This window comes from Electrona antarctica (genome assembly GCF_951216825.1).
Source record: "Electrona antarctica genome assembly, chromosome: 17".
NCBI classification, from domain to species: domain Eukaryota; kingdom Metazoa; phylum Chordata; class Actinopteri; order Myctophiformes; family Myctophidae; genus Electrona; species Electrona antarctica.
The window spans coordinates 22,921,349-22,949,301 of NC_136798.1; the positions used below are offsets into that span (position 1 = coordinate 22,921,349).

The 27,953-nt window shown below is 44.8% G+C and overlaps 1 protein-coding gene across 1 annotated transcript in view; it reads right to left on the reverse strand.

The window, feature by feature from the left end:
* The window catches only part of susd6 (sushi domain containing 6), a 40,143-nt gene that overhangs the window by 8,370 nt on the left and 3,820 nt on the right, over window positions 1–27,953 (reverse strand). Inside the window, exon 2 of the mRNA XM_079527045.1 lies at window positions 20,065–20,242. Within this exon, the coding sequence (XP_079383171.1) occupies window positions 20,065–20,200 (136 nt within the window). The 5' untranslated portion in view covers window positions 20,201–20,242. The remainder of the gene's footprint in view (window positions 1–20,064; window positions 20,243–27,953) is intronic.

The window sequence follows — 27,953 nt, forward strand, 5'->3', positions numbered from 1 at the left end:
CCATATCATATCTGCCAACAGTGAGTTGGCAATCTTTTGGGGACGATCTGTCCTTTTAAATGTCAACAGGAGAGGTGGCAACCCTCCAGTGATTTCACAGAAAAGTAAAACAGACTGAGGATAAATGGGGGTGTTGTTACTTGGCAACTGTGGAAATCCCCAAAAAATGAATAAAAGAAAGACAATTGAGATCAGCTACAGCCAACCAATTTAACAACTCACAGATTGAGTTAACTTTTGCTTGTATGAAATGTATGAGACACATTCATATTCTAACAACATTCATATTCTAACAACTACATTTACTCTATTGCTAGTTTGACCACTCCAAGTCCAAATACTCTTTCATCTTAAAATAATAATAACCGAAAATTCAGGTGCACGGCATGGTTTCATAGAAGACATGCTGGCTTCTATGTAATCCAAATGACTGAAATTAGTCATGGCGACTGAGAACTTTAATCAATATGTGTGTGTGTGTGTGTGTGTGTGTGTGTGTGTGTGTGTGTGTGTGTGTGTGTGTGTGTGTGTGTGTGCGCGCGTGCTTGTTGCACATGACGTGTCTTAAGAAACAAAGAGATTTAAAAAAAACACAAATGCAGGGAAAGCAGCAGCAGTGAGAGTGTGTGATAGAGACAGAATGAGAGACCGACAGGGAGAGAAGAGAAACGGCAGACAAGGAAGACAGAGAGAGAGAGAGAGAGAGAGAGTAGGTAAAAGACGGCCTGGCACAGCCCTGTGGCCCTGAGCGAAGGGAAGCAGCATGCTGTGGCAGGCCCACCGATAGATCTGAAGTGAGGGAAACACTCGGTACAATAACAATGGTGGGAGAAGGCGGCAGCCAGCCACAGCACATACCACACTGGGGGGAGGGAGGGAAGAGTACAGTTAACTCAAGAGTGTGTACAAATGTAACCACATGGACCCACACGGGTACATTTGTACACACTCCCGAGTTACAAATGGATTTAAATAAACACCGAGAGGATTGTAATGTACTGTCTGTGTTATGCAAAAAAAGAGGGTGCACTTTTATTATTGGAGCACTAGTCTACATGTGGATTGGTGTGCGGTGGAGTTGGCACATGCCTGTGCCTGTGTTGAGTACGAGGCCTGGAATGAGTCACTGTTCAACACAAGCTGAAAACTCACTGATTCCTCTGATGATTAATACGACCAAAAACTGAGGGTGGAGACGGGATTGCTAAGTACAAAAAAACAATAAATAAAAATATGGTGTTATGTGCGTGGGAAAACAATCAGAACAGATGACATGTCAAGACTGCTCTTGTGTCAGTTAGTGAGGTGAACTGGAAGATAAATCCTTTAATTGCCATAGGTTTGTTCTGTTTGGTTTTGTCTGTTTCTATCTTGTTTTGTAGGATTGTATGTGTGAAGTTATTAAGTATTTTTGTATAGTGTGTGCAGTATTTTAAGTTACAGCAACAATTGCCCGTTTTCAAGCACACACGCAGTGGTATGCTCATAGAACGCAGTACCACGGTGTGGTACCAATCTCTTTTTCAATTGACACGTCGGAACCAGTAGTATAATAACCACAGTATAATGGTGCTAGTTAAGGCTGGTAGAGTGTGTTGTTACGGTTGTTTTATGGTCGTTTGAATTAATTAATTTGTCACCAGCTGTCTACTTTTGTGTGTTTGCATGTGTAAAACTCTCATACTAGGCTATTAGCTATGCGGGCGTGCGCGTTCGTGCGTACACGTGCCGCCATTAAAATGCCGTGGTACCGAAAAAATAATCACCATTACACCACTGCACACACGGCAAAGAAAAGCTAAAACGCTAGTATGCATTAGTACTTTGCACCGCAGCGCGGTGCAAAGCCAACTGATACTGAAAAAGAAAAGCAAAGAACAAACAAAAAAGAAGCAGGCACTTTCGGTGGGAGGATTGGGCTGGGACTACAGTGGCTCATTCTGACACCCACTGCGTTGGGACTTCTCCAGGGGACACTGGAGGCCACGTGGGGGGGCATGGGGGTGTCAAAGTCCCCTTGCCATGCACTCCACTGGGCTAGGCTGCGAATATCTCTCCCCTTGTCCATCTGTCACCAGTGCCGCCCGCCTTCTAGGGGTGGACGGAAGGAGAAGAGAGATGGTGTCCATCATGTATTTGTGTGTGTGTGTGTGTGTGTGTGTGTGTGTGTGTGTGTGTGTGTGTGTGTGTGTGTGTGTGTGTGTGTGTGTGTGTGTTTGTGTGTGTGTGTGGGGGGGGGGGGGTTCAAGGGCCTTCACCCTCTCTGCCCGAGCAAATTAAAGTTCTAATTATCCTTCATTACATGCTGGAGCAGATCACATTATTTTGCACAGATGAATTCTGGAGCCAGCTGTTTGGTCCCACTTCAAGGATGACAGCAATGGGGGGGAGGGGGGGGGGGGGTGTTTGTGTGTGTGCGTGTTTGTGTGGCAGTGGGAGGATTAGGCTAAAGACCAAGAGGAGGATGATACCCTTTCTGGCCTAGTAAATATGTTTTTGTTCCTTTTGTTGGTCAACCCTCTGTTGTTGTTGTTTTGGTACATGGGGACAGAGGGTGTTTTTGTGTCACACTCCTCTATCTCTTGTGCTAATCCAGTACCTTTTGTTTTTTTCAGCCAAGCTGTCAGTATTAGAGAGCAATACAGTACAGTTACAGTACAATGAGCATTGATTCTTAACGCTTTTCATATCAAGGACCCCCAGTTTGATATGAAGTAGGCCACAGACCCCCATTTAGATTTTTATACGCTTTGTTTTTATCCCGGGGACAGTAACGGTCCATTTCGTTCCTGATTATCAATAATTTAGCTGTTGGGGATCACCAGGAACCCCACGATGACATCCACCGCTTGGTGCTCCATCCAAACTACTAATCATCAAGCATTTGTATTTGCGCCTGGAGAAGCCAGAGGCGCCACACAACACCAGGAATTGAACCCAGGCTTCTGCAGTGATCAGCAAGTGTTTCAACACCTATGACACCACCAACATAAGGGCATATTTTAAGAAAATAACTTGCGTAATCGGTCCATCGCATCACGGAAAGGGAAACTGCGAACACACACAAATCATGGCCACAATGCAGAGGCGTAAATGGCACTAGCTTACGTCACAGTCTATGACTTGGCCAACCGAACCGTGCACAAAGTGTGCTTTTCTCATTTGTGTGTATATATTATATATATAATCACTCTCCAACTAAAAGCAAAAAAGATCTGTGTTAGAAGTTATTACTGCAGCTGCAATCTTTCTGAAATCCCAATATGACACACCTAGTTTCTGTGCACATGCTTTGCGGTTAACTCATGTTTTTTCGTTCACACGCACGCCATATAATAGTTCAGAGCGCTTGACACTATACTGTGTTAAAGTCAGAAAGTGACATAAATATGATACTGTGAGGTAGGTGTGTGTGTGTGTGTGTGTGTGTGTGTGTGTGTGTGTGTGTGTGTGTGTGTGTGTGTGTGTGAGAGAGACACGGACAGTTCACAGGGGGCCGCGCCGTCTGCAAGAGTGATACTAGTCATCTAATGTTCCACCGTGTGTGAGTGTGTCAAGCCGCCACGTCTGACACCAAGAAACACGAGATGTTGGCCAGCTATGCACGCCATCGCTGACAACCAATACAGCTTCACTCTGCTCACATAACGGTTGTGGGGGCCCTACACAGTAAACTACTCTTGTCAATTTAACTTAAGAGCATACAAATGGAACCAAATGGATCCTAAGGGTCCATTTGGTTCCATTTGTATATTCGCTGGGTAACAAACAATATACTGTAAATTAGCACAGAGGAATGTACCATGTACTGAGTCATGTGCCTCTGAAAGGTCTGTTCTAGGAGAGACAGAGAAAGAGAGGAGGACAGAGGAGACCATTGCCTTCTTTAAAAAGCGTGAGGGTTATTTTCCAGACACTCTGTTCCATCTCTTGGACCTCTGGGGGAAGGCGGAGGTCCCACTCCCTGACTAAGGCGAGGAGGAGGGGGCAGGGGTTGGGGAGGAGGGGGCAGGGGTTGGGGAGGCGGCGCAAGGGAGGTGCCGGCACGTTTATACAAAAGCCACATGCCTGAGCAGCACACGCAGAACAGTCAGTGCTCTGCACAGTATGCAAATGTGCTGTCTGTGTACATCATGCAACCTCCCACCCCATAGGAGGAATGATGGTACACACGTCAGACGTCACGCATATTGATGTGTGTGTGTGTGTGTGTGTGTGTGTGTGTGTGTGTGTGGTGGAGGGGGTTCTGAAAGTCAGGGTTGGGTAGATGTAGCCTCACCTACACATAGTGTACTTTACAGTGTTGTAAAGGACTATATGGCGTGATTCATGTGCACACCCCCGCACACAAAAACACAAAATGCTCTGCTCATCCCTACCCTATAATGTGGTATAGTATGCAGTGGTATAGTATGCAGTGGTATAGTATGCTAGGGGCTCACCCTACCCTATAATGTGGTATAGTATGCAGTGGTATAGTATGCTAGCCTGCTAGGGGCTCACCGACGACAAGCATCAGAGCTTCCGGGGCATGTCAGATGTACAACAACAGGACGTGGTGTGCATCACCCACGGGGAAAAAAAGGAAAAAAGAATAACAGTACATGCGTTCTTTCCCAGAACCCCTGTCTGAACGATGTAGTTCCCTGGAACTGGAACTCTCCCGTGTGTCAGCGTCACACACAGCCTTCTTGCAGCTGCACTATTCACCTCCCACCTCTCTTCCACGCATGCACACACACACATACAATGCTTGAAGGAAGTCTCTCAAAGAAACACCCGTCCTCCCCGCCGACACATTTAACTGGAGGACACGTGTGGTGTTATTACACCAATTGTTTCACCTCAGTGGGTGTGAGTGACTGGGGTGGGGGGGGTGGGGGGGGGGGAAAGATTTAAGCAGCGTGCCTCTGAAAGGAAGAACACAAAACTTTGCATCTGAAGGGTAAATAATGCATGAGATGACCAACCCCCCTTGGTCTTCTCGCGCACGCCCCACGCCCCCCCCCCCACATCTCTAGGAGCAGATGGGTATACATTGGGTAAGGGGGGGCAGGCAGGAGGAATCCCCCTCTCTCGCTTTTCTCTTTTAACACCCCCCACTCACACTCCCGAGGACAGCTGGGAGGCAGACATTCCTTCTTCTCAGCTTTCAGGGACAAAACAAAGAGACAACGCTCTGTGGGACCCCTCCCACACACGTGCACACACACACACACGCACGCACGCACACACACACACACACACACACACACACACACACACACACACACACACACACACACACACACACACACACACACACACACACACACACACACACACACACACACACACACACACACACACACACAAATCTGTCCCTCCAACTGTGCCGATCGTGTTCTCCAGGCAGCCCATGCCTGTTCGTGAAATAGAAGTAGACGACGAGTGCCATTGCCCGGGACATTGCTCCCTTGTCGGAAGGTGAAAGGTGGAAGTCACTAAAGCAAATCCCAGATCCGAGGCTGCTTGTCAGAGCCAGTGACACAGAGGTGCTGACCGCAGTACCGCAGCCGTATAGTAGACTCAACAACAGCAGGTCACGTCCTTCTAAGGGTATCAGTGGCAAATATGATTACAATTTACAATTTACAATTTAGGCATTTAGCAGACGCTCTTAATCCAGAGCGACTTACAATAAGCAAGAACAAAAGCATGGGAATACATCACATATGTAAAAAGCATTTATCGCGAAACATGCGTAAGCTAAGAACGTGACTAGAACATATCTATATAATGACACTATACATATAAACTATAACTAGAACATATCTATATAATGACACTATACATATAAACTACACATATATGCTATACTATGCTGTACATATATACTATGAAGTGCTATGACTACTATACACTATATACTATGAAGTGCTATGACTACATACAATGCACTTATTGTGCTGTCTACATGACATGCTATAAGTCTGTTTCAAATGCTATATAAGTCTAAGAAGTGCTGTCTAAGGGGGGTAGGGTAAGTGCTATGGGCCATGATGGAGTCAGGGGGGTAGGGTAAGTGCTATGGGCCATGGGCCATGGGCCATGGGCCTATGATTAGGATGTCGTCGTGTACGCTGGCACTGCGGAGGATGTCTGCTGACCAAAAGGCTGATAGGCAGGATTATGTGGGCAGAGTTAGGGCATGGTGATATGACATCAAATCAATATCATGGTCATTTCAAACTTTGCCTCGATTACAGTTAACTATTTTTTAAGTGAAAATAACTAATCTACAAGCTCACAAAGCGTCCCGATGAGATGAGTAGTGAACTCGGCTATTTTTTGCTATTTATGTGCGCCACCATTGTCCAACACAGTAGGATAGCCTAATACAGGGTTAATAAGACTACATTCAATTTCTATAAAATTCTTCCCATATTCTATTCTATAGAATTCCTTCATATGGATTCGTTGAGAAATAGAAGAAAGAAAAATGAACTGCTTCTCAATTTTGCGATTAACACACAAGAGCAGGATTTAGATGGCTATTGGTTGTAAATATATTTTCAGATTGTAGTAGATGAGGGTGCAGGACAGGTGCAGAGTTATCCAGTCATCTAGAACTACACCTACTGGAAGTTTGCCCTTTTGATTAAAGTTTCTTCTTTTTTATAATCTATTAACTGCGGTACCCTTACAGTCAGCATGATATTTTAGGTATGCAGTCACACTGCAGAAAGCAGAATATTGGTAATTCATGAATTAGTAAGTAGTAAGGCCTGGGATTAATTCACTGGCTATGAAGCTATAATCCCAAACCCTGTGGATTGGAATGCCTCTTTTTACAGTAGAGCCTCAATATAGCAGTTGTTACGATCACAGTTGGACTGGACTTTGACAGAGCAACTGCTTTGGCAAGTCACCAAGAGGTTGAGCATAATGCTTTCAAGCATTTTCTGGATATGTTGTCTAACATTTTATTAATAATTCTAACACGCAGCGTGTAATCTTTTCTGATACAACTGCATTATCTACAGAAATTAAATGAAATTAAATGATTACTATATTTACCCAGGGTATCTGGGCTAAGCTCAAGAACTTGTTTCCAGCCAGGCCCATAGAACATTTCATCGTAGTGGTTCAATGCCTTGTTCAAGGGCACTTCAGCGGTGGTAATTTTAACGTGTCGGACCGCTGATTCGAACTGGCAACCTTCCGGTATCAAGACCGCTCCGCAATCCGTTCGGCCACCGCTGCCACCTACAGCAGTAGTTTTCAACCTCTAATCCTCTAAAGAGGTTGATCTCCAGGCAGACACCAAGAGGCTGATGCACCTGGTCGCAGATAGAGAAGAATGTCAGTGACCGAGAACTCTGGAGGTCCCATGTGGACAACCTATACCCCAGTAGGAGTGTCAGAACTCTGGAGGTCCCATGTGGACGGCCTATACCCCAGTAGGGGTGTCAGAACTCTGGAGGTCCCATGTGGACGGCCTATACCCCAGTAGGGGTGTCAGAACTCTGGAGGTCCCATGTGGACAACCTATACCCCAGTAGGGGTGTCAGAACTCTGGAGGTCCCATGTGGACGGCCTATACCCCAGTAGGGGTGTCAGAACTCTGGAGGTCCCATGTGGACAACCTATACCCCAGTAGGGGTGTCAGAACTCTGGAGGTCCCATGTGGACAACCTATACCCCAGTAGGGGTGTCAGAACTCTGGAGGTCCCGTGTGGACGGCCTATACCCCAGTAGGGGTGTCAGGCGTAGGTAAGTAGTTTTCAAACTTGTGCCGATACGAAGGCACACCAATGGGCATGACAAAATCTCAGTCAAAGCACCCGCTGCACACCTGCATTCATAGCAAAATTAGCAGATCTACAATGACATTACCAAAATAAAGTATTGCAAGAAAATAGCAGAAATATAACAAAAAGAGCAGATCTACAATGACATATACGACCAATATAGGAAATAAAAAGAATATTCATAATATTATACTGCTTAATTGCAATAACAACTAGAAAAAGTGCCCTTCTGGGCACAGGTCTCCACCAGGTGACCTGTGTGTGTGTGTGTGTGTGTGTGTGTCGCGGCTTTCCCTGTTGTAGCTCCACCATGAGGCTGATTTGAAAATGGTCAAGTGGCATTTCTTCCAAAGCCTAGTGGGAATATGCATGCACAGTTTCACCACAATCGGACGCTGCGTTGAGTAGTTGTGGCGATTTGTACAAAACGGGTACAAAGCGGGCTACTCCTGAAAAGTTTAGAAGCCAATCGTAGCCAATGAGGGTGGATTATGATAAATCAAAAAAACCCGTCTTGATCACATGACTATGGAGAGCATGTGTACCGATTTGCGTGAAATTTGGATAAAATCTGAAGGAGTAATGAAGGAAAATGTGTTTTACATATGTCGGCCTCCTGGTGGCGCTATAAAGAGCAGATGTGAAAAATTCCAGGAAAAGGTTTTTCCTTGGCCTCTAGGGAGTTGGCATACAAAGTTGTCGATGTTGTCAGTTACTGGGAAGTCGGATGTCAAGAACTTCCACAGAAAGGTGAGTTAGAATCTCAAGGGAAACCGTACCGGTTTGCCTGGTTGAGTCACCATTATAAGGAAATGTGCCCATAATCAATCGCAAGTGTCTGCTTACTCATAGAGTAAGTTACAATGAACAGCAACATGAGTTTAATATGGAAGGTTAATTTCTTTCCCCCACACCACGCCCATATTCCCCCTCCCAACACAACAATGGTCCCCAGGTTAATTCTCAGTCAGGGTAGTGGTCCCCAGGTTGATTCTCAGTCAGGGTGGTGGTCCCCAGGTTGATTCTCAGTCAGGGTGGTGGTCCCTGGTTCATAATCAGTTGAAAACCCTTGCTCTAGAGAGACTGTGTACCAATTTGCGTGATGTTTGGACAAAATCTGTAGGTGTACTGTCCAAAAACTTGTTTTGCACAAAGCGGCCTCCTGGTGGCGCTATAACAGGCCGTTCTGGAAATTGGGGCAGAGGTTCATCGTTGGCATCCAGGGAGTGCGTGTGCAAAATTTTGCATCGACCGGGTTAACGGTGCCGGAGATTAGCTGGTCACAGACGGACGGACACACGGACGGACGGACGGAGTGCAAAACATACTCTCTCCCCATGCCTTCGGCCTGGTGGAGACAATAATGTGTGGATGTCACAAAATCCCAAAGCAAAGGACACCTGGACTTGTCTCACGGCACATTGTTTGTAACCACCGATATACAGTACTCTCCCTGGCTGATGTTGTACACAGTAGTGTAGACTACAAATAAACGCTATATATACACGTAGTAGCATACCCTGCATTATATGTTTACCCACTGCTAACCATTCTAGCTAGTAAGTGTGTTCGTGTAAACGCAGCAAGATGAGGGGCTGGGGGAGCAAGATGTTCACTTCAATGGTAGCCTAATATCATATTCAGGTGATAATATTTATCAGCCTATTCAGGTGATAAGCATATTGTAATTACTATACTAGTCCATACCATTTAGGGATATGGCATACCCAAAGTATGTGCATAGTTTGGATTGTGTGGTGTGTACAGTACATGCATTGCATTTGTATTGCAAGTAGTAGTAGCAACTGTTTGTATACAAAGCCCTTAATGGGCCGGCCCCCTCCTACATCACCGACCTCATACTATCCCCCCTCTACCAGGACCCTCAGGTCAGCAGACAGGGGTCTCTTAGGGGTTCCGCACACAAAAAAAGAGGCTCAGGGGCGACCGCGCCTTTGCTGTGGCAGCATTCCCCTCGCCGTTAGGTCTGCGCTGAGTCTTTTAAATCACAACTTAAAACAGTTTTATATTCACAAGCCTTTGCATCACCGACATGATCTTGCACCTTTCCTTTTAGATTACTTTGTCCTATTTGCCTGTTCTATTATTGACGTCTTCTGCACTGAATTGTACTGTATTGTATTGTATTGTATTGTATTGTATTTTATTGTATTGTATTGTACTGCACTATATTCTGCCTTGTGAAGCACTTTGGTACAATGAGAGTTGTTTTTAAATGTGCTATATAAATACATTTGATTTGATTAGCACAAGTAAAAATCAGGTGAATTATTTTTACTTTTGCCCTCATATGATTGGACAATATACAGTCAGTGATATCACAATATGTATTATATTGCCTATATAGGCAACCACACTCCCCAGGAATGCGTCGTCAATGCCTGTGTGAAAATTCAGATCAATTGCTCCAGCCACTGAGGAGAAGGGGGCAATCTCGTTATGATTATTAGTTAGACATACCCAGTCTTACTTAGTATGTGTGGATGATCAATAAAACATTAAAAAAAAAAAAGTATGTGTGGATGCATGTATTATAGGCCTATTATAATTGGGTTAATAATTTTTATATTCATTCGGTGACCGTGTGTGCATGTATGTTTGAGTGGGTGTGGAGGGAATAATCACAGTATACCCTTTGAGAAAAAGATAAATCACACTTGTGTGAAGTGAGCGGTGCCTAATAAATGCTTTTATCATGATGATGATGATGATGTACTATTGACCCACATGATGTCACGGGGGGCGAATAGACATACAAAGCCACATGTTGGAGCAGTTGTCATCCTCCACTGTCCAACTGGTGTTGGAGATGGTTGAACATGTAGCTGCAGCAAAGCAGTTGTTCATATGGATTTGGTCTCAGCTTTCCGGTCTTGCATAACCAGGTGGGACATTTTATAAAGCAACAGGATTTGATGTATGGAACCGGCTACACACATATATAGTTAATGACACATTGTGTATTGTAAGGCCCAATTTCACCTACATGGCAGATCATGGGACTAGGGATGCATGTTGGCGAAGTAGTTACAGTATGTATGTGGTCAGTGGTCCAAGAAAACAATTATAATAATGCATAATACTAATTACATATTCTACAACAGAGAGAAAAGCCAAGCTCTTATAATGTGGTACATCATCTGAAATCAAATCTTGCAGTGACATAGCCAACAGACTATAGGCTACTGAGGAAGTGCAGCAGAGATGTAATCAAAAGCACAGCAGGCCAGTGTCCCTGGTCAGGGAAACAGTGAGGATAAGCACTTGTGGAGGAAGGGCATTAGGCAAACACCAAGGGCTCTATTTTCGTCCATGCTAAACCCCTTATCCCTAAACTACTTTGCCTTTTTTTTTTTTTTTACTATTTTGAAAAATATTTCTAGTTCAGTAAAAAAATAGTTAAAATAGCCAATCTACAAGCTCACACCATGTTGATGTAGATCAGCTAGTTGAACTATTCAAAAATGTTTTTCAACATAGTAAAAAAAAAAAAGGCAAAGTGGTTTAGGGATAAGGGGTTTAGCATGGACGAAAATAGAGCCCCAAATGTTCTTTAGGCATCAGTGGGGTGACCATAGAATTAGTATTGTCACCGTCGGGCAGAAAACAGCCGGTCCACAAGCTCACACTTGTGAGCTTTCGCGGCACGTTGTGAGCTTGTGAATAATTTGAGGCAAGCCTCTCAAAAAAATGCTATTCATTTGGCATAGAAATGTTTCCTTGCATTAGAATAGGACCTTGTACCGGTCAGTGCTCAGGCCCTAACATTGAGGTTAAAATGAACAAGCAAGCATTGAAGACTACTTAGAAATCAGCAGGGCTTCTGGTCCTTACATACCGGAAGAGATTTTCACAGAGAATAAAACAAAATTTATAGTTTCATGTGAAATATTAACACATTTTCGAATTGTTTATTCATCACACTCCTGGTGTATGCAGACTAGACTAGGAGCGACACACTCCTGAGTCCTGTTGCAGCAAAAGCCCTCACTCCTCAGTCATTTTGACAACAAACGTGAGACAGCAGGACAGAACACGTGTGTGTGCAGCAGCCCAGCCCTTCGTCTTTGGCTCACTGTCAGCTGCCAGGGCAAGGAGTTCTTACGGTCTGTGCTGAGTTCAATTGGCCGTCGCTTTGCTGTGAGCGAGCGTTATTGAGCACTAGTATGGGTAACGTCATTAGAGGGCATTGATGATGTAGGTTATTGAATTTATGATCAACCTCCATCGAGTCCCCAGCGGGGCCAGCGCCTGTACTGTGGTGTGTGGTATGCGTTAACTTATCATTCTATTTGAACTGGATGGCACCGTTAAACTCACGTCGCGAATCGCGATTAAAACAAAACAAAATAACATGCACAAGAAGAGGATGAGGAGAGAGAATTTGACAGACAGAGAAGAAGGCAGAGAGGCAGAAACAGATAAACTAAACTAAAGTAAAAGAAAGAGAGACTGAAGACTTGGGGGATATATTTAGCAGCTCATTAGAGAGAGAGAGAGAGAAAGGGAGAGACGTCCTCTGCTCAGCCGGCTGGTCCCTCAGATGAGGCCCTTTAGAAATCATTATGATTGCCTGCTGTCACAGCCACACGTTTCAATGGGAAACCTTTAACGCAGTGGTTCTCAAAGTGGGGTCCAGGGACCCCCAGGGGTCCTTGGAGGGGTTCCAGGGAGGTCCGTTAATTTGCGTGTAAATGTAACCAAACCGATCCACTACATTTGCACACTCTCAGGACTCTGGAGTCACAAATGAATAAATGAACTAGAAAAAGTGCCCTTCTGGGCACAGGTCTCCACCAGGAGGATAGGACTGTGTGAGATGTTTGGCAAAATGTTTAGGAGTAATATAAACATGTTTGCCTTTGATGGCAATTAGATGATTTGAGGCATTTTGTTCCAAAAATGTGTTTTGCAAAAATCAACCTGTTGGTGGCGCTATAACAGGCCAATGTGAAAAGGGTGGGATATATTCCTCAGCCTAGTAAGAAAATGTGTTAAAGATTTCACGTAAATTGTTTGCTGCGTTCATGATTTGAGGCTTTTGTTCAAAACGGGGCAATCTTGCAAACTGTGAAAGCCAATTATAGCCAATTAGGATGGAATATGAAATATCGGACAGATCCGACTTGAGCACATGACCATAGAGATACTGTGTAACGATTTGTGAGATTTTTGGACAGAATCTGGAGGAGTAATATAAAAAAATGTGTTTTACAAAAGTCGGCCTCCTGGTGGCGCTATAAAAAGCAGATGCGGAAAATGCAGGTCAAAGGTTTGTCCTTGGCCTCTAGGGAGTGTGCATGCAACGTTTCACGCAGATCGGTGCAGTTTTAGGTAAAAAATGTGCAAAGCTGCCTCATGGTGGCGCTATAACAGGCCGTTCTGGAAAATGCGGGGCAGAGGTTCATCGTTGGCATCCAGGGAGTGTGTGTGCAAAGTTTGGCATCGACCGGGTTAACGGTGCCGGAGATTAGCTGTACACAGACGGACGGAAGGAAGGACGGACGGACGGACACACACACGGACGGAGTGCAAAACATACTCTCTCCGCATGCCTTCGGCCTGGTGGAGACAACAATGAGCAATACAAACATTGCATACTGTATCTGTACTGTATGTGAAAACCATAACACGTGATTCTTGGTCACTAGGTTTTGACCCAAAGTCCATCTGCGTTATCAGAGAAAATTCTGCCAGGAAGTTAGAATACAGGTTTGTTATTAAGTGCAGCGTCGTGAAAAACGCCCTTTAACACTAGCATCACTCTGGGCATGTCATAAAAGACTATTTACAAGCAATAACCAACTAATCTTGCTCATGTTGGTCACTCGAATAATCGAGAAGCAGGTGGGTTTTATATTATTTCTTATACATAATTGAAAATAGTTTAGTCTGATTAACCACTTAACTATGCATTATTATTCATTCATTGTACAATCAATGGTGCGTAAAAAAATAGACAATCAAAAAGCTCACAAGCTTGTAGATTTTTTTCACTGCGTTTGAAACTAAAACAATCTTCAGGCAGAAGTTTCAAATAATAATAATTGGAATTCATGTCGCCCAGCCCTAGTGGCTCCTACACCCTGCTCTGGCCCTTATTAATCTTTACCACACAACAACATCTGTCAGCAGTGGCAAGTCTGGACTAGTGTTAGTCCGACGTCCCAATAATCCGACATTACTAACCCCTAATCATAACCTAACCCTAGCTGCAAACGCAAGCCACGGGTGAGTCTTAACCAGCCACGTATTTCGGACTAACGGGACATCGGACTAACGCATGCCCCAGTCTGGATACACTATAATACACAGATTATTATGATGTGAATGCCACACACAATACACCAAACATTATGATCCACTAAAGAGTTCATTACCCAGTACAAAGAGTAGAAACAAACCGGGAGGTGACAATTTTACAGACACATAAATACATGGAGACAGGAACACCACATTGACCAGTCTACACAGCAGAGTTTCCAACACCTGCGTGTGGACAATGAGAACATTTTATTGGATAAATGGTAAATGTTGCATTTATATGCACCCATTTACACACACATTCACACACCGACGACGGAAGAAGCCACGCAAGGCACCAACTTGTCTTGCTCAAGGACACTTTGACAAGCAGCCAGGAGGAACTGTGGATCGTACCGGGAACCTTGTGATTCCCAAGCGGCCACTCTACCTCCCGAGCCACTGCTGCAACCATTAGGCAGGAAGTAAGATGTTGCACTGTGCATCTTCAAGTGCAACTTGGACATGATGCATGCACTTGAAGACCAGATTACTTTCACACAGCTGCGATGAGCTGTGTAGCTCAGCTGTAGACAAGTGAATGGTCGGTGAATGGGGTGATGCGTAGGATAGGTCCTTGAACGCCCACCCCCCACCATCTGGGATCTAGAAAAAGAAAGACTGGCGATGTCTGTCCTTCTCTGCACTGCGGCATCTCATTGTTTTCCCTGTGGAGTGTCTCTTTTGTGTAGCCGGCCGTTTGTAAAGTTTCCACTGTGGGACTTGATTGGTTGAGAGAGCCATTAAATGACAAGGCGGGTGGGCAGGTGTCATAGAGAGAGAGCGGTGCTTGTCCCTCTGCACTGATAAACACACAGGTAATTGAAGTGGAGGAAGACATATTGCTCCTGCTATCGGGCTGCTTCTAATGGCCTCTGGCTCACCTGGCTAATGGCTGCCAGCGCAGAGGGGAGAGAGAATGATAGATAAAGAGTGTGAGAGAGAAAAAAAAAGAAGGTAGGAAAAGAAAACAAGGACGGGGGCATTACGGAAAAGGAGGCTGTGCAGTGTGCTCGGTAGACACGTGCACAGAGGTGCACGCACACACGCAGACAAGACCGTGGTTCCAGCAATCCTAATTGCAGACTGGTGATCTCTTGTGGAGAGGCAGCTCTCTGTGGTTTGGCCCAATGGTATCCAACACCCTCCTAAAAGCCCTCTTTGTTCTCACGTTTCAAAAAAAGAAGGAAATAAAGAAATTAGCCAGCAGCCAGTATATTGCTTTACTGCTTTACTAACAGGTCTTCAGGGGACCATTTGGAACAGTTAACTGAACATTACCAATTGCACCCCCTACCCTTCCCTTTCATTTGCTTGCAAACCCAACCTAGCTAGCAAGCTTTCTGTGAGGGCTGGGAGGACCCAAGAATGAGAAGGCAGGACCACAGCAATTATTGTGGCTTTTAGAAGTAATCTAACAATTTTTGCAGTGCTTCAGATAGAGCGACAAACCTTCCAGAGACCATAGCTGTTTAAGGATGCCAGAAGTGGGGCGCATGGCTCGTTTTGACATTTTCCTCTGTGGTCAGAGCAGTGACGTTATGCTAGCCACTAAAGCCTAGTCTGTTATTAACCAGAGAGAAGGGAGTTGTCGAAGCCTTTTTCTTTCGCAACTCGACTTTTGAGACACCCCTTTCCAGTCAGTCGTCATACACTTCAAGACGAGTATTGCCAATACAAACAGAGGCTGATCGGTTTGTGCAACAGCCATTGACGAGTTCTTTGGGCACAGGGAAAATATTACTCAGTCAACCTCAGACTGGATAACAATCGATTGGCCAACGAAAAACAAACGTGACTCAGAGGGGAAACAGGAAGGCAGCGCTCAGTTTTAAGCTCCCTCTCTTGCTCTCATTCTTTGCTACCTCTTTTTTTGTCTGTACACAGTAACTTCACATTCTCTAGTCTTCAGGGCCAGAGGCAAGCCATTTCCCGTTCTCACACAAGCACATACATAAACGTCAGCCCCACACAGAGCACACAGCAGGCCTGTGCGTGAGAGACTTCTGGCTCTCAATGGCATTTTCCTGTACTACAGCGTTCTTCAACTTCACAAGGCCGCTGAATTCAGAGAGCCATTGTTTGTCTATTTGACGGCACCTACATAGATCACAGTCCAATGCGGCTTGCCAGTATAACACTGTTGCAATGGAGGATCTTGGCGGGTGAGCATGTCGAGAACGAAAGCTCAGCTTCCAAGTTCCCGTCATTATTGCTCTCCTTAAAACTTCCCATTTCTGACTCACTGTCTATGACCATATCCTCTGTAACATAATGGCGAAACTGAAACCACAAAAAAGGAACTACTTCTGTGTGTAATTCTGTCGGTGCCTGGTGGTAGGTCAACCAGTTAGTGCACTGACCACTAGCTCCTTGTGAGTTACAAGTACCTCGTTTCACTTCTGTCTGCCGATAGACCGAGAGACACAGAGACAGACAAGGTACATTTATACATGATACAAAACGGGTATGTGAGACATTCAGTGGGAGCATTTTTTCATTCAGTGACGCTATAGCATAGGCCATAGGGGACGAAACTCCTCACAAAACAATGGACGTGATTCCGTTACATCATGGGATGACACGAGACAAGCCAGCGGTGAAAACAACACCCTGCCCCCCTCAAGGCCACCTGAGTGCAGCCACCCATCGTTTTCCAGGCAGGACAGCAGCTGGCCCTTGCGTTCTGCTGCTGAGCAACACAAAACAAATGCCAAGTGTGTTCGTTTTCACTGGCACCAAGATGGGAATGCAGAGGAGGATTTGTTTAGCTTTGCTGCTGCTTCTCATGCTTTTGGAGGCCTGTGTTATTATGGATCAAAGCAAGAAGCGCGTAATTCGAGGGACACTGCAGATGATATCTTTGCCATGCGCTAACCCTGTTTACTGTGTGAACAGCTGAGCACCGGATAGTGAAAAAAGTAATTAACCTTCGTGTACAAATGTAACAATTGTACACTCCCCAAAATGGGCGAAATGTAGCCCATTTGTACACGCTCAGAGGTAAATTATCACAGATTTTACAGTGCATGTCTGCGCTAAAGCTGGCTTTGAAGTGGCATTGCGGTGGGTGGCAGCATCTTACTGCAGCTTGAGCTTATAAACGGTGGAGTCTGCTGGTGTGACCTTTTCACAAAGAACACAAAGCCACCAATACGAGAGTGGTTCAAGTCATCTCCCCCCTGGGGGCCAATTTGGCCAAATGAACCCTGTAGCTCAGCATGCTGGAGTGGAAAGCGTGAAGCCATAGCAGTATGACTCACAACCTTCTGTTAACATCCCCGCCCCTCTCTCTCCCATGTTCCTCAACACTCCATGCTATAATAAACATATAAAAAGGTAGAATTTCATGTTAATGAATGACTAACAATGAACAACCCCCCCCCCCCCCCCCACACACACACACACACACACACACACACACACACACACACACACACACACACACACACACACACACACACACACACACACACACACACACACACACACACACACACACACACACACACACACACACACACACACACTTACTTCTATGCTTGCCTATGCCGTCCTTTCTATCTGAATGCAAATCCATAATTTCTCACACAGCAAAATCCTCAGTGTCAATTTAACTCCCTCATGGGTCCATTTGGTTACATTTCGTACCCTCTCAAAGTTACAAATGGATAAATTAACACTGAGGATTCTATTGTGCCGTATCCATTCCTATTCATACAGTGTGTGCACTGTTTGCGCCGACCGCGGAAATAAGCCTGTCACATCACACAGCGGTGATGAAATTTCATATTCATGGAAACGTCCGGGGCAATCTTCATTCCCGGTATAGCCTATATGTCAGGGGGATTACCTGCTTGAATTATGTATGGAGGGGGAGAGAAAGAATGGAAATTAAGTGCGACTGGACCAAGGAAACATTAGTGACCCAAGAAGATGATGACAGAATCCTGTGAAATAAGACTCATAATGACCCGTCTCAGCAGCAGAGAGATGTGCTCGGCAACGGAAACAAAACAAGACAACAAACGATTCAAAAATCAATGAGTTACGAAGGAAGAATCAGGGGATGCTGCCGCCGCCCACCTGGCTGAGTAGCAAGCAGATTTAATTAAAAAGGCAGCAGTGCAATTGCACGCATACTGTTGGGCATATAGAGCGTAACATCCTTACAGCATTTTAACATGCATACAGAAACACACCACCTTGTTCCAACACGTGGAGAATGATAGGTGGGTAAAATACTGTACCTAGCCATACTGTATGCTTTGGTGTGTGTGGCTGTGTGTGAGAGCGAGAGAACGTGAGTGTGAAACGTGCTCCTCTGGGCGCTCCATGAATCACGTGAATTACATAAGAGCATCACAGAAGATACACATGGGGTGCCGTGCCGTTCCTTCTCCCTCTTGAGCTCATTTGCTCTCCTTCTCTCTGTCACTATCCCTTAGCTCTCCTTCTCTCTGTCACTATCCCTTAGCTCTTTTTCCCTCCCTTCATTCCCATGTATCTCTCTCTCCCTCAGACATAATAGGCTTGTACACTTATTTACTTGAGCAATGCTTGATGCAGCATCGAACAAGGAAAATCAGTATAGGGTCTGGCTTGAATAGGACACCTGAGGCATTATAAGTCATCGTGATGGTATTATACGCATATCATAAGCTTGTGTGTACCGAATGAATAATAAATAAATTAACCACAACAGCGCTTTTACATGCTTCCCCACAGGAAAAAAAACATATTTCCACTTGACCTAATATAATGTATATTGACCAGTGTTTCTAATACCGTCATCATAGTACAAACTAAACTATGGTTTGGTTTGGTTGCGGTGTTCATAACGTCTTATCGCACAAAGACATTCTGGTACATGACTCAAAAGAGTCCCATAATGGTGACACATGGTTATACAGTACACATGATGTTTTAAGTATTGACATTTTATGATGCAATTATGATTCTTATACTGCAATAGTCATGCATTTCCATCATCTAGATATTAGGTTAAGTGTTGCCGGAAAAATCTATTATAGCTGAAATATCCCTAGGGCCACAACATCCCGGCCTGCACTGCTCTCTGAACGCACATGCACAATCCACCGCCTTCTTGCTGTGACAAGGACATCTGGCAGCATTCACAGGCTGGATATGTGCGCAGGGAGTGTCTGTGTGTGTTGGGGGGGGGGGGGGGGGGAGTGAGCACGTGTGAGTGAATGAGTGTGGGGGAGGAGCCTACCGTCAGATGAGTGACGGGAAAATGAAATCGGTAGAAGTGAAGGGGTTCAGCCAGGCAGCATATCACCAGGCTATACGTGAAACAAACTCCAAGCACGAGCCTTCACAATTGTGCATAGATAGTCGTGGCTCCTGCAATGACTGTAAAGTGTGAACCAAATGTCAGGACAAAAACAAAAAACCCTACTGTGCTGAATTCAATGTGGAGTCCGTCGTGACATGGCGAGATTGGCCGGGTGTGCTAACCCTGCTGGCTAGCTACAACCCTCCGAGGACAGTGAATGTTGCGGCTGATTAAAAACCTTATGACAGTGGTGTGACCGCAGACCGAGCGCCTCTGTTTAACTCAATAAAGAAATGGCAGGAAAAACCGTGACTCATTAGGAGTCGGGACAGAGCACACAGACAGGGGGTGGGGCGGGGGGGGGCTATTGGAACTGCCCTCTGTTCTCGGCCAGCGCTCAGAAGCAAGGAAATTCGACCAGCCCAAGGGTAAAGGAAACCAATTTAATATAACTGACCCGCAAGATGATGGTGGTTGTGGAGGTGTGTGTGTGTGTGTGGGGGGGGTAACCTCAATTCAGAAGAGATTGGCGTGGACAGAGGGTAGGTCGATGTGTGGAGAGGAGCTGTGGTAGAGTCGTTTGTGCACAATGGGTTTTGTGTGTGTGTGTGTGTGTGTGTGTGTGTGTGTGTGTAGGCTAAATCTTACCTGATGTGTGACCATGAGGGAGCAGGGCGAGGATGAGGAAGAGAGCGGAGGCAGCCAGCCTGTGGGCTAGTGAGGAGGAGTGATGGAAGGCGGAGGACGGGGATCTCGTCAGAAACGCTACCATTCCATCGCACATCTTTTCCCCCCCAGGCGACCGGCGAGTGCTCTTCGTCGTAACCTGTCACGAGGGAGGGAGGGTTGGAGCGAGAGAGAGGAGGTGGATTACCATCAGCGTTCAGTAGGGATTACATAACTCAGAGCAACCGAGAGAGAGGGAGGGAGAGCGAGAAATAGGGCCTGCTCATGATGTAGTTGGATTATTGTTACAGTGAATGCATGACTGAGTCGATGGTTGCGCTTGTGCTCGCGCATTTCCTGTTCTCATGCTGGGGTTCAGCAGACAGAGGCCTGTTCCCTCCCACAGCCAAGCCCCCTAGACAGACAACAATAAACATTCTCCAGCTCACTGTCTCTTCCCGTCTCTCTGACTTTGTGTCTTTCTCTCTGCCTCTCAGCAGCGTCAATAACAGCTGGAGGGTCGCTCTGATCTTGCCGTTCTGTCATAACATCAGCATCGCTCTCGTGATGGAATCAACCAGACATTATGCCTGATTTATACTTGGTTGCACACCAGTACACTGAAAATAGCAGATCTACAAGCTGACAATGCATGGAAGGCAGCAACAATGTATAAATCAGGCATCATGCTCCACTGTGGGTGATGCAACGGGCTGCCAAAAATATGTACAAGAAAGTACTTCAAAAAGGTACAAGGTTACTGGGACAACAGCTGTGAGAGAGCAACAGTTTCTCTATTAGTTGCTGTCAATTCCCCCCATGAAGTCACCACCAGCTGCTTATTTTCACCTGAAAGCGAGGCGTTCACCAGGAGAGTGTAATGCATGATGTGGAGGTTACTGCATGCCATCTCACTGAACAGAGGTACGAGTCACTGGAGCAGTGACAAGGACATATACCCTTCCGGTTTCCCCCCTTGAGTGGCAATTATATTTGTTGGTGGAGTGCCTGGCCAAACTGGAAGCACCACAGCTGGGAATCGATAACCTGGCATGGCCAGACCAATATCACTGCGTACTGCGTAGATAGATATTAGTCTGGAACTTCGGTGTGGAGTGCCAGACCAAGCTGCCCAGGGCTATTTTTTATAGCTGTGGGATAATGCAACACGGTTTTCCGCGTCACGAAGGGAGGGCCTTTCGCCCTTTAGTTTTAGACCGCGGCGGAGGCCGACGATTAGTAAATCCTCGCCCCCCCCTACAATGAACACAGGGGGGCGCTCCCTACCGCTAAGTCCCACCCCAGCCCGTTCTTGGCCAATACCACGTTAGCGACGGTAGGATCCTGGTCAAGCTTTCAATGCATGTCAAAATGGTTACGCTGTGTCTGTAGCATGTGTGGACCTCAGAAAGAGGGTTTGTTTTCTTACCTTGTTATGAGCAAACTAGTCCATTCCATGGTAAATTATGCATTTATATAGCGCCTTTATCCAAGGCGCTTTACATAGATTGTGCATTACATTCACCCATTCACACACACATTCATACACTGATGGTGGCGGAAACCATGCAAGGTACCAACCAGCACATCAGGAGCAATTAGGGGTTCAGTGTCTTGCTCAAGGACACTTCGAAACTAACTCTGGGGGAGCCCGGGTTCGAACTGGCGACCTTGCGGTTACCATCTGGAAACTCTACCCCTGAGCCACCGTCGGGTAATTCCATGAATTATTTCGCTCCGTTGTGCAGTTTTTTAATTAAAAATAGGCTCTCAATCTTTTAGCACATAAGCAAACACAACAAAGGCTGATTCTGACAGGTTATCACATCAGGAAAACGCATGTCGTCAATCTGTCTTTTAAGATAGATTTATAAAGTAGCTATTTTGGTTGAAGCGGTACTGCGGCGTTCCCAACTCTCGCGGGGACATCTTGCGCGGTTTCGTTTGTAAACAAGTCGCCACGCTGTTTGAGATGCACCCAGCTGCAGCTTCGCAGACGAGCAGTCCCAGACACAGACACTTCTCCTAAAGTGTCTTCTAAAGTGTCTCCCTCAAACACATCCATTGTGTATGTTTTTAGCGACAAGCGGATGACATCAAATACGTTTGTTTACATCCCCGTAGTGGCTCAATGGCATTCCAATAATACGCTTCAGGAGTGGGTGTACAGATTTGGACCAATCAGATCGTTTTTTTACTTAACACGATTTTTACTTAACACGAACAGAAGTGATTCGGTCGGCGTAGGCATACCTACCGGATCTTCTTTCTACACAAATTAGTCAAAACAAGACAAAGTTGACATTTTTATTAAAAATATAACCGCATGAGTTTTCCTGATGTGATAACCTGTCAGAATCAGCTTTTGTTGCGTTCGTTTATGTGCTAAAAGAGTGACTTTGAGAGCCGTTTCCCTGTTATGAGAGCCTAATTTTATTTCTAATATTTACTATTAAACTGCACAACGGAGCGAAATAATTCATGGAATGGACTAGTTTGGACCCCCTTTCTGAGGTCCACACATACTACAGCAAATATATTTATTGACGCCGCTTAACCATTTTGACCCGCATTGAAAGCTTGACCAGGATCCTTACTTAGTAACCGTCGCTAACGTGGTATTGGCCAAGAACGGGCTGGGGTGGGACTTAGCAAAGGGCAAATTGAAGCCCAGTCTCATCGCTGCAGATTTACTATCTTGCCCCATCGCTCATAGTCAATCTGTAATGTTGTTACGTGTGAATTCAAGCTTATTCAATGTTTGCTTTTGCATTAGTTATCAGTGGCTTCAGATACGAGAATCTGCTCAAATTAGTTTAGAGCATAGTCAGCATACAATGGCTTATGGCTACAACACTTTAAAAAGTGCTGGTGGCCTGAGAAACATTAACACGCCTCCACCCACTAACCAGACTCACTTCGCTTCCCAAAAGCAATTGTTGTTTGATTAGTGGGGGATGGGGAATGGGGGTGCAGGGGAAGTACACGATCATTACATAAATGAGATCCAGGTGCACGTGGGTTGTGTTGTGTGAGTGAGATTCCAGTGAATTAGCCAGTAACAGTAGCTGGACTTGTTGGGAGACGAGAAGGCAGCGTATATCCTCTGGAGAGGCCAGGAGGTCCATTACTGCTACACGGGGATGCTGAGCTAATGGCTACGGTAATGGCACGGCTGCATTGTGAGAGACGCCAATTTGATTGCAGAGCTCGGAGCTGCTGCATTGCCGTTGGCACTGCCACAGAGGGACTCAGGGCTTCTGTGATGAGACGGCATGTGGGCGAATGCACACACTTATCTTACTCTTACACACACACATGCGCGCGGCACAGTAATACAAAACCAGCACCCTTCCTACCACACTGCTTGCCACCTTTCCATTCATTTTCGCAGGGAAGGGTAGAGGGGTACCTGCATGCAGTGCCAGCTGGTGGGAGAGAATGACGCAAGTTGCTTTTGGCAGGACAGCTTGGCTACTGCATCCTGCCAAAAGGCAGATACTCAAGAACACGAGCACCAGACCTGCATCGGCAGTATGATCACAGATGCTTTCTCTGTGTTGGCATCATTACATCGTCGCTGCTTATGGCCAAGGTTACACCACAAGGCTTCTACAATTACTCAGATGAGTTCCAGTCTGAAGAATGCAAGCCCATACTGTGACAAGGACAACACAAAAGTTAAACGCAGATCAAAATTACACTTTGTGTACTGCTCTCGTGGAATAGTGTTTATAAATATAATCACCAAATGAACTGACTCCCTGAGGCAGCTGGGATCTGAATATTGACTGGCCAGGACATTTGCAAAGTGAAACTTAAGCAGAATTTGCTTAATTGCTTTCACACAAGAGTCTGAGAGAGGAGAAAGCCATTAATTGTGTGTTATGGTATTCTGCAAACTCAAAGTACAGCAGTCCAATTAAATGGAACAAGATGGCTTGGTGCCTTCGGGGGATCCCCCACCACCCTTTTTTTGGTTTCCCAACATCTAATACCTCCTTCATTTGCCAGAAACTCAGTTGACAAGCTCTGTATTCTTCTCTTTATTTGCAGTCCTTTACTGCATTGCCATATAAGTGATGCAGTCAATGGGATAATGATTTAGATTTTAGAGGGCATCTAGAGTGCAAAAGCATTAGCATGGGTGGGTTAGCCTAAATGTATTCATGAACTGAAAGTCATCTGTTCAGCTTGGGTTTGAGTTTGTCTCGGTTTTTGTCAGACCGGTATTTTATTTGACCTTCCTTTGAAAATTGTGAACGAGGAAGGAGCTAGTCCAAGGCCCCGGTGAAACAGATTTGCTTCACGACAGTATGATGTGAAGCAGTAATAGCAAAAATGATTGTAAGTGTGGCCTTTCAACATTCGTTTTTTAAAGTGCACTGGTGGTCTGACATGTTTAGCCCATTGACCACAACTTTGATATTACTGCCAGTACTGCCAACCATGTCATTCAATTCCATTCATTTCAGTAAGGAATGAAAAGCAATTTGCTGAAACTTCAAACTTGCATAGGTAGGCATTGGTGCCTGTGAAATGGAAATGAGCAAAGCAGCTGCATACCCACTATTAAGGGGGGCAACGTTACATGGTTTTTTTTCGCTACTTTTTGATCACAAGATTTTGACTGTTGCTCCACCCACTTCCAGTCATAACTAGGCTATCATGGAGAGGTAGGCCCTTTGGAGAGGCTCTATACAGGACCAAAATATATTGTAGATTTTTTAAAGTCTTCTATTATGAACCAGCACTTTACAACTAGAACTACCTTTTCATTTGATGTTTTTTCTTATGGTTGACTCTCCCAGTTTAGCTAATAAGCACCTTATACCTTATACTCGGCAACCCGTTTCACTTTTTCATTTTGAAAAGTCTAGCTTAAAGGAGCATTCAGTGATTTGGAAAAAACCCTGGTCCACCCCGGTAACAAGATGTGCACATGCACTCGATCATGATTGGAGGAAGGCCCCTCTCATCCTGATTGGATGAAGGCTTTGCCACCCAAAGCCCAAACCGAAACTAGGGTTTTTTTTTACCCCAGGGGCTCACTGGGGACAGGGAGGAACTCCTTTTATGGTCAGCACACTTTATAGTAGGGAGGATTATCCAAAAAAAGAAAAAATAAGTGATATTTGAATTAAGTGAAATCACTGAATATACCTTTAAGACTGAATTACAAAGGATATTCAAACATCCATAACTTGCAGAATGTCATGTTCAGTCAACACTGACTGAGGAAAATGGGCTAGTGTTTATTATAGCCAATTCGAATGTGTTGTGAAGCTATGTTCTGTATGGACGGTATGTTCCTTTAAAGATATGATCAGCAAACTTTGTGCATGGACCTTGTGGATTTTAATAACATAATTATTTCCAGACAGATATGCTGTGATATTTGCACATCAAGCTACTTACTTAAACACATGCTTTACTTTAAGAGCAGTACAGAAACAAAGTCTACTAACTGCTACTAACTGCACACGAGTAACATGCAAACTACTATCATACATAAGCTTGAATCACTGTGTCAGAGCCACTGGAACAAGACCAATGCAGTAACATAATTTCAATGCAGTAAAGGCTTCCAAATGACAACCATAGATGTCTTAGTGAATTACCTTACTTATGATAGTAGACTCAGTGCGTGTAGTAGGGTAGCCTAGTAAATCACAAGCCTAATATCTCTCGTTACCCGAGGGGTATCCCACTTTGGCTGAGGGGTAGATGTTTGGTTTCCCATGAGACACAGGTTTGAAACCAGGTGGTTGCATGAGTGTAGAATGACAAGAAACACTATGTGCAATAGCACTTACCGTTCTTGGCTTGCTTCAAGAACGTTAACCATTACCCTGTTAGACAAAATAAAAAGCCTACTTCCTTGTTTGATATGTCAAAGTGCTGGAACAGGGTACAAAATACAGTAAAGCTATAATTCAGCAGCATGTCAACAAAACACAACTGGCATAAAAGGACATGGAATCATAAAATCACTCTATGGCCCTCTCCAGGGGTATGGTGTTTAAATAGACTACATGTTGACATTACATAGTCAACATCAGACTAGTATTTGTGCTCAGTCATGGCCTAAAAAGGAAGCAGAATCGATCCGTCACCAAAAACCCAGACAAGCCTTACCGGGAAACCGGATGGTCCAGTTGTGACCTATCATGACTTATCTTCTGCTAGGAGCTGCAAACACAGTCCAAACATAGTCCAAAAACACTAGATGCAGCTGATCACAGCTCTCTGTGAGATTACAGGATCAGCAGGACTGCAGAGAATGTCCTTATGAGAGAAATGCTGCCACTGCCAAAACAGAAGTCACCCTCTGTTCACTCTTAAAAAAAAAAGGTAGCACTGTAAAAAGATGGGCTGTGTGGTGCTGCATCATCACAGTAAAATGTGTTCAACAGCGACACATCTACATAATTTTCTAAAATATCATTGAATGAAATCAGTTCCATTATTTCAATAAGTCATAACTTTAGTCATATTATTTTATTTCAATGTAAAAATAATATTTGGGTACGTCTAGATATTATCTAGCTAGATTACAGGTACACAAATTTAATTGATCTTCTGCACTATATCAAATGCAGAGTGCCAATGTGCTTTTTTTCTCTAACTAATAATAAGTTGACCATTTCCTTTGGAAAGATGGCAATTTCTTTGGAAAGCATGTACAGTACTAGTTGACGGCAGGTTTGTGTGGCTGTTGGATCTGTGGTTAATGGTTATACACCATTTATTCCTGTTCAAGCATGTGTGGATTGGAAAAGCATTCATACTTTTGTTATTCATGTGACCATCCCAATTCTGGCCAAACAAGTCTAGGTGATCAGATCTTCAATGCACCTTAGGTTAATTTACTGTACTAGGGACACCGGCCTACTCAGGTACCACGCAAGTGGGAACAGTGCAAGTTGTGAAATGTGAATGCATGCCATTCCCAGAGAAAATGTCCCCAGGTCATATGGGAAACATGTGGCAAGTTTTAACTCGGTTGATGGGTTGTGCCCGGAGTTATACCTCAGAGAGACACCTGTGTTCCTGAAATGTATACATGGATTGGACATGCATGTACATGCATGTACATGCTACCACTGCACACGCTACCACTTAGACTGGTGTAGTGACACAAACAAGCCAGTGGTTGGGTTGGTCAATCAGGGAAGCCAATGCCGCCCCTCACTTAGTTCACATGAGTGTGATTTTTGATTCCTATAAACAGCTATAGTGTAGATTGTGTCTGAAGTTCTGAACACAATCATTAAATGCCATTGACAATAAATGGCAGAATTTAAATCATATGTGTGAGCAAATCGGCTGGATATGTATGTCGTGGCACCTCTTGGCCAATAAGGTGATGTTCTTGATGATGTACGATGATAAGAGCGCCCCTCGCTTCACATGGGTGCCTGTCAGGGTGTGATTTGTCTGTTCTGGACAACAGCCGGTCCGATGAGTTACCAATCAGCACATACCATACCCGAGTCATAGGCAGGAGCACACGGCCAAGTTTGAAGTAGGTCGTGGTGGGGTTATTCCAGGGACAGATAGAAAGCCACACAAAAACTCACACACACACACACACAGGTTTCTGCCATTCTGCCATTCTGATACTAGATAGATGTAATAGCTCTATCAGATTACAAAGGATGCAGGTAAAGTCATACAGAAAGAGGGTCAATGAAACTAAAGTCTCAAAAAAGGATCTTATTCACCACTTGTGCACTCCACACTTCATGATGATGCATGTTGATCTTGGTGGTATCTTATGAGATTTATAATAATAAAAAAGGGCAACCCTGTTTCAGAAACCAACCAGCTAGCCTGCCAGGCTGCTACTGTGGCTTCTCAGCTGCCTA